The sequence below is a fragment of the Neolamprologus multifasciatus genome, chromosome 17 (assembly GCF_963576455.1).
Source record: "Neolamprologus multifasciatus chromosome 17, fNeoMul1.2, whole genome shotgun sequence".
In the NCBI taxonomy this organism is placed as follows: domain Eukaryota; kingdom Metazoa; phylum Chordata; class Actinopteri; order Cichliformes; family Cichlidae; genus Neolamprologus; species Neolamprologus multifasciatus.
The window spans coordinates 4,149,799-4,170,515 of record NC_140455.1 but is presented as its reverse complement, the minus strand read 5'-3'; the positions used below and the strand labels follow the sequence as shown (position 1 = coordinate 4,170,515).

Genomic DNA, 20,717 nt, shown 5'->3' with positions numbered 1-20,717 from the left:
CCTAGAGAAAAATGTTCTTGTATGTGGTGGAGATAAGTATTCCCTGAGCTGATCCTAAACAAACACAAGGCCATGGTAACTCTGGCTTACCTGCCCGGCTGCTGTTGCTTTAGCAAAGCTCAACACAAACCTGCTCAATGGGCCTGCAGAAGTGCTGAGGAGGCTGAAATTTGACATCCAGAGGAACTGATTAAAACTACGCCTAATAAGGAAGATTGGCTTTGTGTCTGCTTCTGGTGGAGTTGACTGAGATCCAGAGGAAATCGTACCAGAGTATTTCTGTAAGGAATACTAGGATATAGTATAATAACAAATTTAAGGAAACAAACAGAAACATCCAATCTAATTTATTTAATTGCTAAGAAGATGACACTCTGGACCTTAAATAGCGTTGGCAGGGATGCCCCCCACCCCCTTTCTTTTGGCAGCTTTTCCTTTAATTAAAATGCGAGGAGATTGTGTGCCCGAGTGAAGTAAAGAGCAGAGTAGGAAAGGCCTATTCAGTCAGGCAAACACATCCACATCTAAAGGTCAGTGCATTAGCATAATGCCCTTTCAGAGTGCAGAGTCACAAACACATCTGAGCCAAGATGGCTGATGTTTGCTATCAGGAAACAGGAAGGTATTTGTACATTTGTTTGTTTTCCCTCATGCAGCACCAAACAACATCAATCTCACGCCACCATCCCATAATCTGTGTTTCCGTATGTGTTTGTCACTCTGCATTCATCATCCTTTTAATGCCCGTTTCTCTTGCTGGAAAAGTTTCCAAGCAAGAATGCAAAATGATTTCAAAGTCTGGCTCAAATGAAGCATTTCAGGATGACAGCTGGCAGCTTTGTAGTTGGTCTGCTGCAAAAATATAGCAAAGACTGGAAGGAGAGATACCTCGACATCCAGGCAAGACACAGCAGAGCCCTGTGCCGGACTCAGGCCTCCGTCAAGTGTGTGTCTCACAAATGTCTGTTGCGTTGAGGTCAGTGTGTCTGCATAGGTGTGTACAGTAAGTGTATGTGCCTGTCAGTGTGTGGAGATGTTGTTTATGGGTCAGGGTGATTTATACTGAGTACAGTGGGCCCTGTCATTAGCTGAGGGTGAGCCTCTCTATCGCCACGCCCAGCCCAGCCCAGCCCCAGGGCCAGGCTGAGCTCGGGAGTATTGATGAAATGCCGGGCCTGACTGCCGTCCTGCACAAGCCCCTCATACTTTCCCCTCCGAGCCTATAACTCCAAATACTTCTTTCAGGTTTGTTTGAGAGTGAGTGGTGGGAAACGTAGCAATAATCCATTCTTTGTATTTTATTTTTATTTTCTATGATGGAGGGTGGATGCACGGAAAAGAGAGACAGACTTTCACTGGTGCTTGCTGAAAGTTTATGACAGTGCTTGCTACCAAACAAATACTCGCTGTGGTCGTGTGTTCAACATGCAGAAAAGTAGAGCTGAAGATTATATTTCAGCTGTGGGCTCTGCGGTGAGTATGTCACATAAATGTGAGCAGCTCAGTGTAGACGGCTGCCTCGATTAAAACAGAGGTCGTCATGTGGTGATTTCAATGATGCTCAAAGATCGCCCTGCAAAAGTAACCTCATTCACTTTCTCATGTCTGACCTTGTTAAAAAGTAACAAAATCTGTCAATTCACACCTCTAAAGTGCACACATGAACACTAACTAACACATTAACATTAACACTAATTGAAATGTTGCTTTCATCCAGTGCAGCGTCTTCCTGATTGCTGGTTGCTTGTGTGCACAAGCAGTGTACCAAGAGTCTTGTTGTAGGATTGTTGTTAGGGGTAAAAAATAAACTTCCCATGAAGCGGTTTTATTCGTTTACTTAGTCAATTACAAGAAGACCCTGTGATGTGCACAGCTGCTCCCTTTGATTATTCAGTATCACTTCCATACATCAGACTCCAAGAAAGTGATATATACAAATGATAGAGGTTTCATTCAAACATTCAAACTTAAGCGATGCCTCGGGTCAGAGTTCTTTTAAAAAATTTAAATTTAGAGTTCTGGAAGTGACAGAAGTAAGAGTAGCCTAAAACACGCCATTCAGTATGGCTGCTCCGAGTAAAGTTAAAAATGGTCTCTTCATTGCTAAGCATCCAGAACTGCTTTTGTTAACAGGGTCACATCTTTTTCCTTGTGTCCTGTGTATTTGTGCACATTTTAAAGGCTTGTTATGTTTCTTAGAGCACTGTTTGTTGCTGGAATGTGAGCTAATCCCTCAAAAACACGCCCTGACAGCCTCACATAGTAATCATCCCCCAGCTCCATTTATTAAAACATACTGGCAACTGCCAGTGCTACCCCTCAGCCTCCTAACAGACACACCTAAGGTACAAAATCTTACGTCACCTTGTTCTCAAGTTGTAGCATTCACAAACTTTGGTGTCACCTGGTGTTGGGATGCTATTACCGTATGTAAAGCCTAGCTCAGCCCAGTAGAGCCTAGCTATTTTGTAGTATATTTATATTTTACATAATTTTAATATCTGACCATAAACATATATATGCTTATACTTGCTGATGTAGCCATTTTTAAAACTGCTATTGTTGAGAGGAGGCTGGAAGATGACACAGACTGAAGAAGAGTCCAGCTTCAGCTGTCAGGATTACAACAGGCCACACAGGAGAAGAGGAATAAAAGGTAAAACCGTTGTACATACATATGTGTTCCACTCCTGACATATTAACACTGACTGCTGTTGCCAACTCTTTCCATGAGAGGAGGACACATCTTCTATTTATTTAAGCTGGGGAGCATAAAACTGTGCATGCTACAGCAGAAAGGACCTGCTGCACTAGTGGCATCACCTCTCAGCACTCGACAAGATCCACTGTGGATCCTGTGACGGCCATGTTAATGTATATAAACACCAGTGTTGGGGAGTAACGGACTACATGTACCACCGTTACATATTTAAAATACTAAATATGAGTAACTGTATTCCGTTACAGTTACTCTCATTGAGTAACGTAACAGAATAAGTTACAAAATACATTTTGGGGCATGTAATCTGTAATCTGTACTGGGATACGTTTTAAAAGTAACCTTCCCAACACTGATAAACACACATGACACACGATCACCATTTATTTATGTATTTTTACATTTTGCTCTCGTCTCTCCTGCACCTGATCCACTTTTAGCTACTCATACAATATTAAGACCATGAGCTGTCACAGGATGATTTAAGCCTGGTCTCTTTCCTCCCTATCTGCCCTCTCCCTCGCCTTATGGCCCGTTTTAGCAGCACATTTTCATTAGAGCCTCGGCTGCAGCTCGATCAGTCTTAAACACTGTGTCATCTGCAACGACGAGGGTGGACACTGCAGAAAAATGATAGTAGTGTCAAATCTAACATACTGATGCTCTCAGACAGTTTCAGTGCAGCGGTGGTGAGGTTTCTGTGCTCTAAGGAAGCACAGATACATATTTATGCTCACAGATCTGAAGCATGTGAGGTATTAATGTTTTACAGAATTAGGGTCATATTTAGGACCAGGCTAATATCTCTCTATGATATGTTAGGGCACAAATCAGCATTGATCAGTGTGTCAAATGTTAATTCAACAGCAGTTATTATCAGGATTTGTCCCGTCAGCTGGGTTCTTAGTATTTAGTTTGGTTTGGACAACACATGTGTCACCTGCTGTTTGCTGTACATCTTGTCTCAATAGAGACGTTGGACATGGAGCTGTCCAACACGACTTATTTCAGCTCTTATGGGAGTCTGCTGTTATTATTGGTCCACCTAATATGGTTAATGGTTAAAAGCTAAAATGGGAAGTTGACAACCAGTTAGGCATCAAAAAAGGAAAGAGCAGATATTTATTACACATGACATGAATGAATTAGAGGCGCTGATCTTTACAGAATCGTATTTCTCTGTGGAGGTTTGTGCCGTTCCAGCGCGGCATACGTGACAGACTTTCAGCAAACCTGTAACACTACTTTTGGGGCAAAATCAGAAGAGGAGGCTCGCTGATATGACAAGAGATGAAGCAAGGTTTAGAATGTGAGCAAATAAAATATTTGGTAAAAAGATGAATGGGAGAGAAAATGGAAGAAAAGCCAAAGAGGAATGAGGAAGCCTGCGAAACCCAATTTTCCATCCTTTCTTCAAGCCACAGTGGCCAGAACCTGCTTAAAGAAAACTCGTGTAAGTTTGAAACATGTTTTAATGGACCACAGAGTATACAGGACATTTGGTCACAGCAGGACTTTAAGGACTTTAAGTTGCTAGACTCCTGTCTGAGAAACAAAAAGAGCCCATGCATTTAATTAGAGTAGAAATGTGTTGCTTCAGAAAAGGCACGTCTTGACTGATCCACCCATTTGATTTGGTGAAAGTCTGATTGATTAAGGTGCTACAAAGTCATTTTAAAGGTGTTAAAGTAACCACGCTTGATGAGAGGCTCCAAATAGGGATGCACCGATACCGGTATCTGGTATACCGATACCGGTATCTGGTATCGGTATCGAGGGCGATACCCGATATCGGTATCGGTATCGGCCTCGATACCACATTTTCTAAAGTACTCGTACTCGTTAAAAGTCCCCCGATACCGGGGACCGATACCACGGTCTGAGACCTGTCTATGTTTGAGCAGCGTGTAAGGGGTTAATCACAGGCGCCGAGTGCGCTTATTTACCTACGCTTATTAGCACAGAGGAGCATAGCTGATGCTACAGCAGTGGGATGGAAAATAGTTGGGCATTTTAAACACTCCACCTTAGCCTACTCCCGCCTCGAGGACATTCAGGGACAGCTCAACCAGCCAATAAAGAGACTGCAGCAGGACGTACAGACGCGCTGGAACAGCACGAGTGCTGGGCGTGTCCGAGCACGAACTCCCTGACTATGTCACCGCTCACCAATGGGCTCTTATGGAGACGACTGTTGCCATCCTCGCCCCCTTTGAGGAACTAACTAAAAAAGTGAGCAGCTACGACGCACTAGCCTCTGATGTCATCCCAGCTGTGACTGTGCTAGTGAGACTTCTAAACAGAGAAACAGACGAACAAATTTAAAATTAAATTTTGTTTTTTTATAATTATTTATTCTGTAATATGTTGCATACAACATGCTTTTCATTTTAAATAAATGTTCTTAATTCCAAACCAGTCCCTTGTTTTGTTTGTTTGTTAAATTATAGGACTAAAGCTGTTACCTGCAAATTTAAATCATGTTTTTATTAAGTACTCGGTATCGGTATCGGCAAGTACTGAAATGCAAGTACTCGTACTTACATGGTATCGTGGTATCGGTGCATCCCTAGCTCCAAACCTTCATTAACTCAATCATAGTTTGATGTTTTTAGCCCACCCCTGGTGTTTTTGGAATTAATTACAATTGGAATTAAGATTAGTGGCTCCAAAATGTTCACCAATAGCACAGACGCTGATCTGCAATAACTTTAAAGGCGGAATAGATACATCCTCATAAAGTGGTACAAACCATCACTGAACCATCAATGTGAACCAGGGATCTGGCTGCTACACAGTCACAGCCTCTTACCTCTTCGATGGTTATGAGAACGTTCTGCTAAGAACAGCTGGAACCTTTTATGCTACACTTCTGTCAACATGGGGAAAGTTGGGTCTATGACCTTTATTTCTCTATAAAGCCTTTTGTTTTGGAGCATCAGCAATCAGAAATACAGGAAGTGGAAAACAAAACATTTGGAGTATAACTGGGAAAGTAAATGTTAGTCACTGAGAAAACCTTCGAGGCCTCCAGAGGTTTGAAAAGTAGAGTTATTCTTGTTTTACCCGTGTTTTTAAATCTCATCAGATATGAGAAGAAAAATAAAGCAAACTGTGACTGTGGGGGTAGATGCAGTGAGCCCCGAAGGGTTTCCAATTTTCTCTTGATAAAATTTAGTTAGAGAGGAGAAGGAGAAGGGCGCGGATAGGAGTAGAGTCGGGAATACAAGCACAAGCGCCATAGCAACACATAGAAAGAGGAAGAAAAGAGTTACCCATAAGTAGCCGCCGTTTCACCCGCTTGTCCACATCAGCTACTGACGTGGCATTGAACTCAGAGCTCTCAATTGCAGCCTCATCTTTCTCTAAAACACAAGTAACAAGGGGACAAACAGTGAGCAGCAGGTTAATGAGAAGCCCAAATGACCAGACCTTCAGCCCCTCTTGGCGTTTGAGCAAAAAACCAAAGCCAAGAAGCAAGAAGCGATGAAGAGGCGCCAAAATCCCTGTTAGAGTGTTAATCCCCAAACAAATGATGAACCCCCAGAGCAAATTAAAAGAACAAAACAAAATGAAAATGATCAGTATCAGTGTGGAGTTTCAAAATGAAGCGTAGGTAGACAATAGGTAGGGAAGGGGAGGAGCTTCAGGGCCCACATATGAGTAGATTTGTTTAATGATAGCGGTGTGGGGTTTCAGTGGGATCGGGGTTTATGTCTTTGATGGAGTTTCTGTCTTAGACCAGCCATGCTTTGTCAGCAATGATTTCCTCACATTAGGATGGAGGGATATGAGAAAGAGAGGGAGGGGAAGTCACACGTGGAACATGTTCGAGACGAGCCGCCTTAGACGTGGGCACAGAGACGAGAGGGGTGACGAGAAAGAGCAGAAAGAGTGATGCACAAGAGGTCACAGGGTGGAAGGAGTTGCCTGAAGAACTGAGCAATGATGAGATGATTGAGAGGGAATGAAAAACACAGAAGAGCAGAGAAGAAGAAAAACATCAGTCCCATCATGCCCCACAGTGGGAGAGCGATATGAAGGGATGGGGTTTGAAGGGGGTGTAGAGAGAAACAAAAAACAGGAGGAGGTAGTCTGGGGGCAGCGCTGGTTGCCTGTTTGTCTATGGCACATGTCACAACTGGCTTTAACAGTCAACGCTGGAAAAACCACATTCCCAAAAGCTGGGCAGCGGAGGTGGGGGTGGAAGAAGGCAGTGGGATGGCTGTTAAAGAGGCATGCATGTGCTGCATTGGGGATGGGCAGGAGAGGGAGGTGGTCTTTTATTGGGCTTGAGCCATTAAGGCCTGAATGAGCATCTCTGTGAATGCACGCCACTCGCTTCAAAAAGGACAGGCCTCGGATGTACATGCTCGGTCTTATGAGGTGGGGATGGGGGAAAGGGGCTTAGATAAGGGGGCAATTAACGTCTGCCTCAGCCTGCGACCAGTTTCTCCCTCTCCTCTCAGGCACATGATGGACAAAGTGGAGGGCTCTCTGAAGCACACTCAGGGATGAATGGAGGCTTTTCTGGTGCTGAGCGAGTGGATAAAACGTAGTTATTTGAATGTGTGTGAGTGCCGGAGCAAGAGCTGCTGCATACCATCTCGTGTGAAATAATCTGTCAGAGTGGGAGATGTAGTGGATGTGGATGTGTCAGACAGGTTTAGAAGGGGCTGAGGGAGAGAGGTCCCAGCCACTCATCCCTAAAGAGTCTATGGGACTAAGTGGTGGTCGAAGTCCCACAGAGAGGGGAGTTGCTTTAGAGAGCCAGACCTCCAGAGAATGAGGAGCGGGAAGAATTGAACCACTCTACTACTACAGCGAGGAGGAGATGGTAAAACCAATGCACTGGGACGAAACAGAAGGACCAGTGTTGCTAAAAACAACAGCAGCAGCAAAAGAAAAGTCCTTCAATTAAAAAAGAAAGAAAATAGAAAAAGAACCAAAGTGAATTACAGGCTCTCCTATGCAGCTGAGCAAGCAAACAAACAGCCAGACAGATTAGTGAAAGACAAACGGTCGATGTGGCATGTGAGCGACGCATGCAGCAGGAATGGCAGGTAATAAAGTGAGGATGGGTGAACCCTCCAAGTCCCTTGTCCTCGGTTAACATGTGTGGAGCAAGAACAGGTACGAGTGGATGGAGGTGCAGCGACTTTGGTTTTTAACCAGTCTGTTATTTGTCGTTTGAGTGCGGAGATGGAGGGTGAGGAGGTAGTGAGAGAGCTGGAGGAGGAGGTTAGCTTCGCTTTTATGGGAGCTTTCTCTAAGATCAGGCTGCAATTGAGATTTCCATTTTTAACCACAGAGTCTAACGAAAGGTCCCCCAACCCATAGTCACTCTTTCCTCTCGTGCACTGAGGATTAATCCCCGTGTCCACCTGATTCGGTTTGAACATGGTTGCTCAGACAAGACAGGCAATCAGGTACTATCACCAGAAAGCAGGAGGAGGGAGGAGGAAGAAGGAACAGAGGAGTAGCGCTATAGGAGGGGTCAAAGGGGTGGGGGTTAAAGGTAGGCCCATAAAGCAGTTGGGACACTCAGACAGAGGGGTCCTTGCTTTGATCAAAAAATGAAGAGAGAGACAGACAGACAGAGAAAACACACAAGACACTGGGAGAAGAGGGAGAGAGGTGTTCCCGCTCTCATTTTGCTTCCTCTTCACAGCCTCTTCTTCATCGAGTGCTCCAGTTCTTCAGAGCAGCTGGAAGGGAAAAGGGTTAGTGGCAATCAAGACCCGGCGCTGCTGGAGAGCAGCGCAGCAACCTGCTGCAGTGCTGAGGCAGCGAGGCAGGTGTGTCCAGTGTCCAAACACAGCCAGCAAAGTGTCATCAGATAATCATGTGTTCACCAGTGTTCACACACCATAAACTCATCATCCGTAACATTAAATATGAAATCACACTTTAGCTTTTAACCTCTCCTTCATGTTGTGTTCACTGAGGTTCAGCTGTCAGTTAAAGACCACCTGTGAGCCAAAGTCACACACAGTCTCATCCGAAGCTCTGAACTTGATTGGATTTCTGTCTGGAAACATAATTTGACCTTTTCTGGAGTTCCAAACAGCCACACAAGACTCATTTTGCTATCCTTAACTTTCCAAATATGAGGAGCTGCCAGCTCCGTCTCGTAATACACATAAACGCCTGGTTTCTTTAGCTGACTGGGATATGGTCATTCCTTTTGATCAGCAGCTCTTTTAGCAGGAGACACAGATTCATTCTTCCTGAGCACCGACTTGAACAGATGGTCTCTGCTCTCATTTACTCCGAGCCAAAGTGAAGCTTCTTCCTTAAAACTTTAAATAACTAAGAGCAGCAACTGAAAAGACTAACTATGCTTAATAATTCACATAATTTTCACAAATATTACACATTTTAAGGACTGTATCTAATGTGCATTTCCTTTGTGCAAACAGTGAAAACTTTATCCCGTGCTGTAAGACAGCTCACAGTCCAAACTAGCCAACACAGGGATTCACCATGAAAAGTGTTTGAGAATCACGAGAGGCCACCTTCACGTCCTGCTGCAAATCCTTACAGCAGCGACATTTATTTAAGTACACTGAGGACCCTGATGATTATTAGAATATGTAATCTGACGATCAAAGATACAAGTGATCATGTGTGTAACAGGAGCACTTGTACCCATATACTTAAACTACAACAAGCTCTGATAAACAGGCTCTGAGAGCCGGCTTGTAGTGATGAAAACTGCTTTCAGGTTTAGCAAAGTTTCTTCAATTTAAGTCAACAGTAAGAAGAAGAAGCTCTGAATGGCTTCACATACCTGGAATGCCTTATTCATGCTTTACTGATCGGAGAGCGAGTGAGATGAAGATTAATCTCCTCTAAGCAAGAACCAGGATGTGTACAAATGATCCGTGTGAGCAGAGACAGCTCCCTACTGCTGACTGAGCTCATTACTCCTGATATAATGAATGTGATTCAATATATGTTTAAAATATGTCACCAGTCTCGGTCCTGACATGTTACTGCTGGCATGCTTAATAAATACAAACTTTAGCTTCCTAAATAAGTTAAGCTTGGATACAGTAGCAGAGTTGGGCATGGCTAATTTGTTACAATATATTCTCTCGTCTTACTGTGTGTGTGTGTGTGTGTGTGTGTGTGTGTGTGTGTGTGAATGAACTTTTACTCTCACACAAGCATATTTACTCTCACAGTATCACATTTCTTCTTTATATAAACCATCACTGACAGTGTCAGTGGTTCTAACGATGCTAACAACATTAGTCTGGGATAACAACATTTTCAGATCTGATTCCCAAACAGTGCAGTATTTTATAAATGACCTGTAAGCTTTAAGTAGTCCTGGAAGTGTGAGTCACAGTCAGGTCTCCGACTATGATTAACTGTAGTGTTCCCTTCCTGTCGAAGCCCAAAACATTAGTAGAAATTCTCATCAAAGCTTTGAATCCATTGTCTTCTTTAAGGTCTGTGTGAAAAGCTTCCTCGCTCTCTCGTGTTCGCAGAGCTTAAGTACGGGAAGGTTGAGGCGGTATGTGGGGAAGAACTTTTAGGTGATCTGTCTGTTGACTCACCAACTCCGACCCTCCCTACATGTTACTCTTTGTTCTAAGCTATAAAACTGTCTGAGGCCTTCCATTATACAGCAGATGTTACAGTCAGGCAGCTGTGAGAGCTTCGAGTGTGTGTAGAGAAAGCCGCGGCGGCTGTCACTCACCAATGCAGGTCTTGCTGTCCGAGTGCAGGGCATACTTCTGGTGGCAGCCACACACAGGCCCCGTGTCTGTGTCGTTGCATGTGTGCTGGCAACCGCCGTTTCCATAGTTACAGGTCACTGAAGATAACAGACATCAGTTCTCTTTAGAGTTTATAATACAGGCCCAGTGTTCATTTACTTGTTTATTTGTCTATATTTGTTTATGTTACTGATCTCCGGTCATTTGTGCTGCGCAATCAAATTTATGTCAACAAGTCAACAAGTCAGCTTGACGTGAGTGAGAGGACAGAGAGAGAGAGAATACACTGAGTGGGAATATGATGGGATGGTAGCAGAAAAGGAGAGCAAGTAAAAAAGAGAGGGAGTGAAAAGTTATTATGGTGGAAGAAAGGGCGAGAGAGAGAAAACACATACTGAAGCATGTGGAGGAGAGAGAGAGACGGGATCTAACGGACGGAGAGGAAACTGACTCAAATCATTTCCACAGCAGTTTCTATACATTTTAAATACAAATACACACAAAAAACAAGAAACCATCAACATTTGTCTGCCTTTAAAAAAACAACACCAATCCTGAAGAAAATGCTTCAGTGTAATAAACAGCTTCGATGTTTCAGGTTCAGGCTGCAGAAGCTGGCTCTCTCATAGTCTCTAAAATAGTAGCGGTTAGGGTTTGGTCAGGTTTCTGTTCCTCGGCCCTCAGCAGCAAATAATAAATCAGCGATCAGCGTTCAGATGCAGCAATATTTAATGTGCGTAGAAACTAACCTCTGTGTTAAGATCTGATATGTTTTACTCTTTCATCCACCGCAGCCTGGATGGAAAGCTAGCTGTATGGCTCCACGATAACATCAGAGTACCTCCTTCTTATTTGCAGCAAGTATGATCACAGGAGCTTGGTCTCTATAAGGGCACTGGAAGCACTGACGGTGTTGGTGATTGCCATCCTGGCTGCTGCCAGGGACCAAGGAGCTTGGAAAGAAAAGTGTCTGGACTCTTTTAAGTTTCTTGAAGACGTTTCATCCAAGAAGCTTCTTCAGTTTTAAGAGAAATTGGTGGAGAGTCCCAGATTTAAGCCCTATGGGAGTGTCCTCAAGAGGGTCACGGACCCCCTATTGATCCTCCACCTAGTCACTTGGTTATGAGAGGTGAAACGTCTTCAAGAAACTTAAAAATGTCCGGATGCTTTTCTTTCCAAGCTCCTTAGACTACGATGACCTGGATGAAGTGATTACTTACGTGCTCTGAATAAACTCTATACAAGACCAAAGGCTAGAGTTTGGTCATTAACCGTTCAGGAACAACGTCTGTTCTTAGTATTTAGTTTCGGTTTCAGCTTTTGTTCCTTGGAACATAAAAACAATCACCTATGAATTCCTATGTTATCGTTTTTCCATCATTTTCAGCTCCTCCTATTTTAACCTGTTCACAGGTCACACAAACCAAGTGTAAATAGAAAAACTTAGATCCTTAAGACTCTTCATCCTGTGTCGATTAAGAACATCAAACACAGAGAACTGGAAATGCGATTAACAGGCGTAAGAGTGACAGAGGAAAGTGAGGTCTGTGCGTCTGTAAGTGTGACGCTGGAGGCTTCGCAGTCTGCCAGTTCTTTCATCACTCATTTACTGCCGTCCACTGCTGCCATGCTCAGCACCGGGTCCCCTGCTGCTAATGAAATATTACCACAGTGGGGGAAACATTAGAGCTTTTTTGAGGCTTTCAAACTCTTAACACTCTCATTGCCTAAAAGTGTAGCGAGATGATTTGCCAAACATTGTAAGTGAAAGCTCACGTTCCCCCATCAAAAACAGCAGCCCAGAATCCCAGGGCTGCAGGCTGTAGGTGCGAGGAGTGAGAAACAGGAACTGAGTTGCAAAAGGACATGAAATCGCTCTACTGAATCCTTCAGCACCTTCAGCTTGGCCTGAAACGCTTAACTGATTTTGGTATTAAATGTCCAACCGTATATTTTACCACGGGAGGCCCGGTGGGATTGGTCCATTGCTATTGCAGATGTTTATAACAGGAACATTTTGATCCTTCGTGGCACTAATACATCACCTCAATAAAATCAGGTCTATAAAACAAAGTGATAATACCTTGCTGTCGTGTGAATTGTAAAATACAACGACAAGCCTGCCGACTAAACGTTCACAAACACACATCTATGCACAAACGTATGAAGGCGCGCTGTGTCAGTGAGTTGACACGGACACTGTGTGCGTCGGTTTGGGTAAGTGAAGGTCAAATGTGATACATACATGTGCAGTCCTTCTGGTTTTTGGCCAGCTCAAAGCCAGGACGGCATTCACACGACACGCCGCCTTTCCCTGGAGCTTCCCTGCAGATGTGGGCGCAGCCGTGGTCCTTGTTCATGCAGTTCATTCCATCTGGGTGGGAACACGGAGAATATTTAACACTTTACATAAAGAAAGCTTTTTTACCTGATTATACAGAAGCGAGAGGACTGATCTTCACTGACATCAGTCTGAAACAAGCCTTTTTAGCTTTAATGAATTCTACTATTTGAAACTACTTCTGTGGGCAGAAATCTGTGCCATCAGAAACTGAATGTTAATAAGTTAAATTTGAATAAGTTAAATTTGAATCTGAATTGCTTGGATTGAATCTGAATTGTAACTTGAATAAATGCTTTTAAAAACTGAATATGAATTAGCCTAATTTGAAATTCTATTTATTGGTTTGAAAATGATCATCACTAAATTGAAATTGAATTTTATATTTTGAAAATGAATTGATTTGCTTTGAAACTGTATTTTATCCTTTAAAAATTTAGCTCTCGAATAATTTCAGTTTCACTTCTCACTGTTCAGTTTCAGTTCCAAAATTAATTTTTTTGGGACTTACATCCGGTTCCGGTTCAAGCGCAGATTAATAGAACTACGTTTTACTAGCGGACCGAAAGTGTTACTGACGGGAATCTACAGCATCTTGAGCTGGATTAACACCTCAGAAGTCATTCGTCATGTCGAATGACCAGCGGATAAACTCTCAGGTTGGTAATAAATGCGTTACATGTATAAGAAAAAGCGTCATGTTAACAAATGATAGCCGTACAGTAACTTTTATGCTTATTGTAGCTGTTAGCTAAAAACGCTAATTTAGCGTAGTTTGCCCTGGATTCAGCTTTGACAAACAAATATGATCGACTGTTTCTAGTAGAATCCCAAAGTTGTCATCTTGGACCCTCTCAGAGCTCTGTAAATGGTAAATGGACTGGTTCTTATAAAGCGCTTTTCTACTCATCTGAGCACTCAAAGCGCTTTACACAACTTGTGCATTCACCCATTCAGACCCATTCGCACAAGCACATCTTTCTAAGTGCTTTTATAGCTAACATTCACACACATTCATACTCCGATGGATGCATCGGAGAGCAATTTGGGGTTAGTATCTTGCCCAAGGATATTTGGCATGCAGATTAGGGGAAGCCAGGAATCGAACCACCAACCTTCCAATCAGTAGATGACCTGCTCTACCACCTGAGCTACAGCCACCCCACTCTGTATGCTTGCAGAGACCCTACAGTAGGAAACATGCAAAACGGTGTCCAAACCTTTGTGTTTGAGCTTTATTTATGTCTTACACAGCATCCCAACTCTTTAGCTAACCTAATAACTTTAGCTAAAGTGAATAGTTAGTCTAATTCATTAGTGCAGCATTACTGGATCACCTGTTTGAAGTGATATGATATGATATACAACTATCACTGAAACAGCAAACTTTGTAAATAAACAAACAACACTTCTCATTCTCTAAACGTTTGGCCACAGCTGTAGATTACACTATCAGTGCTTGTTCACTCTTGAAAATAATTACATTTCTAAATTCTCTTTGTGCATTTACAGGTAAACAATATCTAATATTTTATCTAAATGACTGCTTTGTCTTTGAAAAGGTGAAGAGCCTGAGGCCGGTGACAGTCCAGTTCTACTCTAAGTACATCCTTACGGTGGCTCACAGGACAAGGCCACATTCCTGTCCTGCCAGAAGAGAAGAGAAACTTCTTCATGCAGTTCAACCACACCTGTCATATTCCGTATGACAGGGGTCTCAAACTCCAGTCCTCGAGGGCCGGTGTCCTGCAACTTTTCCATGGTGCATTACACCTGAATACAATTAGTAGGTCATTAGCAAGAGTATAGAACTTGACTGCATGCTGAGGTGGCAACCCCTAACCCCACTCAAGTACATTTAAGTAAATGTATGTATTTGTAAACATATACTTCTAAAATACTTTTATTGCACCATGTTCATTCACTCATGAGCTGCTGTAACATGAATCAAATGGCTGAACTGCCACCTCAGCATGCAGTCAAGTTCTGTAGTCTTGCTAATGACCTACTAGGTGTGTTGCAACAGGGACACGAGTTGCAGGACAGCGGCCCTCGAGGACTGGAGTTTGAGACCCTGCCGTATGGTGTTCCTGCAGTTTTCTACCCTACAGTTACAGCATGTCTGACTGCCTGTTCAGCATATGCACAAATATATGATGAGTTTAAGCATGACAAAGGTTTTCCATTATGGTGTTTGTCATCACATGTCACAGACATCTGGATGATCATTTGGAATAAACTAAAAACTTGTTACTTCATCTTTTATCTTTATTATTATTTTATTTTACATTTGTTAGGCATTAGGTTTATTTGTAGTTGTCCTTTCCAGCTTCTTTCCCTCTTCCATGTTACTGTGTCAGCTTGTCAGCATCTATTTGGGGTTGGGAGTGGAACAGAAAGTAAGGAAATCCAAAGTGCCATTAAAACCAGGAGAAGCTCTTATATTTCAGAAGGAGGGATTAATTCAAAAGAATGACCTCAATGCCATATTTTATTTAGGAACCATAGAGAGCACTTCTTATAATTTCACCCTCAGATGAGCCAAGCTACGACTGCCAGGGAAGGTGATGTAGGTACAGAGCATGTGAGAGTGGTTAAGTTAATGTCTCTTGTCTAGATGAAGGCACAAGAGGGATCAATGGCAAGGTGTAGAGATTCTTATCTTCAGTCTTCAGTGGACGCTCCATTTCTGGCACAAAACACCTGTAAAAGATGGTCGATTTAGGAGCCTGGGGTCAAACATAGCAATGGAGCAGTATGTTAAAAAAAACCCTAATTAAGCATGCACTCAGTACCCTAAGAATTATTATGGTAGTTAAACACAGTGATAGTCACATATATCACTTCAAACAGATGTGATCCAGTAATGCTGCACTAATGAATTAGACTAACTATTCACTTTAGCTAAAGTTATTAGCTTAGCTAAAGAGTTGGGATGCTGTGTAAGACATAAATAAAGCTCAAACACAAAGGTTTGGACACCGTTTTGCATGTTTCCTACTGTAGGGGTCTCTGCAAGCATACAGAGCTCTGAGAGGGTCCAAGATGACAACTTTGGGATTCTACTAGAAACAGTCGATCATATTTGTTTGTCAAAGCTGAATCCAGGGCAAACTACGCTAAATTAGCGTTTTTAGCTAACAGCTACAATAAGCATAAAAGTTACTGTACGGTAGAGCAGGGCGATGTGACCAAAAATATTTATCACGATATACATTTGAAAATTTGTGATAACGATATAACTGACGATATAATTGACACGAGACAAAATACTTTACAACTCCACAACTTTATTAGTGCAAAAAAACCACCAATGTATTTTCACTTAAACAAGCAGCTGTTTTTTATCTGCATTAAAGTTATATAAAAGTTTAACAGTGCAAATGCAAATTCTTCACTGACAGTTTAACCAAAAGGCATTTCCAGTGACCGACGTATCCTCAGCATAACCATGTATAATATCCACAAAACTTAAAAAGAGGTTATAAACACACAATACGGTAATATTATGTTGAAGCACAGTACGTATCACTCCGCGAGGCTCCGCCTACGATAGCCGTAATACTCCGACAATCCATCAAGCGGTGCGGCTTCGTAGCTTAGCAAAGTCGTACTGAAACATTTGACAGATTTTCGAGCGCCGTGTACATAAAATCGTTTCGAGGTCAGTAAACACAACCAGAGTTCATACATAAGGCACACGGGATTATAAGGGGCTCTGTCGACTTTCAGAAAAATCAAAGGATTGATTTTAAGTGTGCCGTATTTTCCAAACAACACGGTAATAACGACGGCCCGCTAGCATGCTCTACCAAAACTAGTGCTTTGTTGTGTATCTGACGGACGAAATCTAAACCAGTTCCACACCACTGAAGCTATCATTTGTTAACATGATGTTCTTATACATGTAATACATTTATTACCAACCTGAGAGTTTATCTGCTGGTCATTCGACATGATGAATGACTCCTGAAGTCTTAATTCAGCTCAAGATGCTGTAGATTCCCGTCAGTAACACTTTCGGTCCACTAGTAAAACGTAGTTCTATTAATCTGCGCTCATTACTCCGGATGTAAGTCCCAAAAACTGAATTGTAGAACTGAAACTGAACGGTGAGAAGTGAATCTGAAATTATTAGAGAACTAAATTTTTAAAGGATAAAATACAGTTTCAAAGCAAATGAATTCATTTTCAAAATATAAAATTCAATTTCAATTTAGCGATGATCATTTTCAAACCAATAAATTTAATTTCAAATTAGGATAATTCATATTCAGTTTTTAAAAGCATTTATTCAACTTACAATTCAGATTCAATCTGAGCAATTCAAATTTAACTTCAGTTTCTGATGGCACAGATTTCTGCCCATAGCTTTCCTCTGATTGGCCACTCATTGAAACTGAAGGTTAGATGGGACTGCAGTATGAAACCTGAGCTTTTGTCTCGTAGGGAAAACGTGTACATAACCGAACCCATTTTCCAAACTTGATGTTAATATCATCACAGTGTTTAGTTATTTTATAATACATTATTTTAGATTATTATTAGTTTAGTTCCTTTTCTGTCTTTAGTTAGGTTTACACAACTATGTTCATTCTAGAAACAAATCAGGGTTCATGGTTAGTATGGTTGAAGTGACCCTTCTAACACATCATGTTATAGTCATGTGGTCTAATTTCCACTTTGCTGAGCTGTGAAAACAAACGTTCCCCCAGAGAACCAAAAGATTTTATAATACAATCCTCTTAAATATATATCTATTTTTCACTTGGAGGAGAAAAGTAGCTTTTTCACATTTTGTTATTAGACTGGGCCGTCGGGGAAGCAACAGACCATAAATACATGACATATTACAAAATGCAAAAAGGAGCCTTGAGTGTTAAACCCATATTACTCCAAAGGTTTAGTTGTCTAGCTGACTATCCCGATTCCTCTGCTGACATCCTTCACCTTCATCATCATCACCCTTAATCACAGCTGTAAAAGTCCCACAGGGTGCCGTAATCACACACGCAGGTCAGCCGCAGTGTTAAAAGGAGACAGCAAGGAGACTTGTAACTGAAGAACTGTGGTTTCTCTGTTAGATGTGTTATATGTGACAGCAAGCCCAATCTTCAGGGTGAGCTGAACAGCCAAGGGTCATTAAACCGCTGCTTTTCTTTCCTAATGCTGCGAGCCAGAATGATGCTATCTGAAACCTCATTCTCACGCACGGTAGAATCTCGACACGTCTTCATCAGGACCAATTAAAGTCTACATGTCAATGTTTGACCCATCTCAGCTTCCACTAAGGCTTCTTCTTGTCAGCACTCACTATTTCTTTGTTCTAGTCTGTTCATGTATTCGTTCAATCACAGAGGTCTGCTTGATGTGCTCTTAGTCTACTCCTGGTGATTTACAGAGCACATTGTGGCAAGAATATGTGAAATAGGACAGGGGAGGAAGCAAAGAAGCAGAGGATGGAGGATCAAGTAGTGAGGAAAACGCCAGCCAAAGATATCACTGAGCTCTGGCAAGAAACGGGGAATTCGTTTGGGTTTGTGTCACAATCAACTGACTTTCTCTACAAAACAGAAGTTGAGAATTTGATAGGGGGCTTCAGTTTGAAAGAACAGTTTGTTTCAAGTTGTTTTTCTTGCATAGATTTTTAGCGGCTGGTTGCTCATACGACTCCTTTCACTTAATAACTGTTGAACAGTCTTTATTCTCCTGAAATGGGAGTGATAATGAACGAATAATAACAGAAGGAAACTCCGCCTTCAAGCAGACAGACAAACTTTCACTACAGCAGAAGTGACCTGTTAGGATTACATTCGTTTTTAAATTTCATCACATTTTAATGCATTTATGAGCAGGATTGAGCTTCCCATGCTTAGTATGGCTGCCATGTGAATACTGTGAATCCTTTGAGTCATCAGGAATGACATTAATATTAAACTGTAGCACTTCAGTCATACGCACCACTGATGTCTGGTCCCCATGGCAAATAAGGCCCAAGGGCACTTTAAATACTTTATTATTGTGCCACTGTCCCCAGAGAGACCCCTTGATTTTTAACTGTACACTCTTAATTTGACTATTCAATCAAAGTGCAAACTCAAAAACACTCATGCATGTAGAGGAACAAACATTTACATAGCTGACAAAGAGTAAAACCAAATCCACCTCACATCACATAATTCAGCCAGATCGGCTGGTACTGATATGCAGCCAAATCTGGACCCTGTACAACTCATAAAATTAGCAGACCAATGATGCTAGAGGGTAAAAAGCTCTGAACATATGCCAAAGCATGCATAGATCTTATTTGAAAACTAAACTCATAAGAAAGCACTGTTTCTACAACCGGTTTAAACTTCGGAGAAGTCAAATAAACGGAGAGAGAGGGAGAAGACGGACACAGGCCCGGCAGTCAGCACAATTGAGCCTAAAACAGCAAACAGAGCTGCGGGCGCGAACTGTGGCCAACATGACGAGGGGGTTAGGCTGAGTGGCTAAGCCGAGAGCTCACTGACACACTCAGTGTGCTGCGTGGGTTACTGGTGGAAAACGGCAGAGGTTCATGGACCAGATCTTAAGACGTTAAAACTATAATAAGTGTATGAAAATAAAACAAAGGATTTTTTAAAACCCATACGAGAAAATGATAACGGTTGAATCGATTCCCATTTTAAAAAACGTTGCACCAATAATGAAGCAGTTAGGTGAATAAACACAACCAAGTCAAAATCCATAAAAGCTAATGGAAAAATTCTGATAAAGCAACCTAACAAACACCTTGAGTGACTCGTGCAGGCTGAACAAACTGTAACAAAGACTCAAACTCCTTGTTAGGCGATATTTGCAGAAGTTATGCAGATCAGCTGTTTATGTGGGTATAACAAAAAAACTACACACACACAGCTGAAAGCATGACTGAACGTCCCTTAACCAGTGTGCTTTTTCAAAGGCATAAAGAATATTAATGCATTTAAAATATATATATCTGACCTGACCTCTGACCTGTGGAGTCAGTGAATAAAACACACCAAAAAACAATGATATGTGCTGCCTGTGCCAATTGTGCCTGCGTTTCTTCACTTAGCAGTGAAAAGGTAAAGAAAGGGTTGATCTTTCTTCTTTCCAGCTCAGTGTGCAGCTTTGTTTAGACAAAGAAGGTCAGCAGGTTTACAACTACTGAACGTCCTCACTGGGAGCCCCAGAAGGTCCAGACAAAACACTGAGACACATCCTCGTGGCCCTGTAAGAGCCCCCAGGATAGACTTTGCCTCTCACACAGGCTCTCCTCTGTCTCTTTTATTATCCTCTGTCTGTCTTTCTCTTTCACCTCTCTGCTTCTCTTTATCCAGCAGTCCTCACATCCCTCTCCTGCTCTCTCAGGAGGTCTGACTCCAGATGAGGTCCAAGCATATCACAGCCATGTTATTACAACCTGACTCTTGCAGCGTTACACCCCAAAGCCCAAAAGTCTGGCTGGCAAAGTACAATCAGAGACAGAAAAAAAGGAAGGAATGAAGCGGAAGACAGAGATGGATAGAGGGAGACAAACTGAAGAAAGACGAGAGGAATGTGGAAAAAGAATGTTAGAAGAAAAGCGAGAGAGGGACGCAGAGTGGGATAATTTAGAGTCTCCGAGTTACTCTCCTCCCCGTTTCCTTTGAGGGTGATGAGGAATGAGGTGATGCTGACAGCGAGTCTCACAACCCGATCTCCCCACTAGGGACAAATACACATTTGACAGCTCAATTCAACTGTAGATGTTAAAGTTTCAATAATGTGAAACACCTATACAAATACGACATAAATGGAGTCTGGGAGCTAGTTCGGTCTGTCCGTTGAACTGTGTTCGCCCCAGTGTGCTCACATATTGTACCAAACACACCCCTCCCAATTTAGCAGCCAATTCTCAATAAAGAAGACATTTCCC

At 42.2% G+C, this 20,717-nt stretch overlaps 1 protein-coding gene across 6 annotated transcripts in view; it reads right to left on the bottom strand.

The window, feature by feature from the left end:
• Positions 1-20,717, bottom strand: part of scube1 (signal peptide, CUB domain, EGF-like 1) — a 124,426-nt gene that overhangs the window by 42,795 nt on the left and 60,914 nt on the right. For 3 of the 6 annotated variants that reach the window (XM_085138953.1, XM_085138952.1, XM_085138954.1), the window contains exons 5-7: positions 12,695-12,823; positions 10,431-10,547; positions 5,995-6,084 (exon numbers count right to left, since the gene is read on the bottom strand). In XM_085138953.1, the coding sequence (XP_084995079.1) occupies positions 5,995-6,084; positions 10,431-10,547; positions 12,695-12,823 (336 nt within the window). The remainder of the gene's footprint in view (positions 1-5,994; positions 6,085-10,430; positions 10,548-12,694; positions 12,824-20,717) is intronic. The other 3 variants (XM_085138957.1, XM_085138955.1, XM_085138956.1) reach the window with 1 other exon arrangement.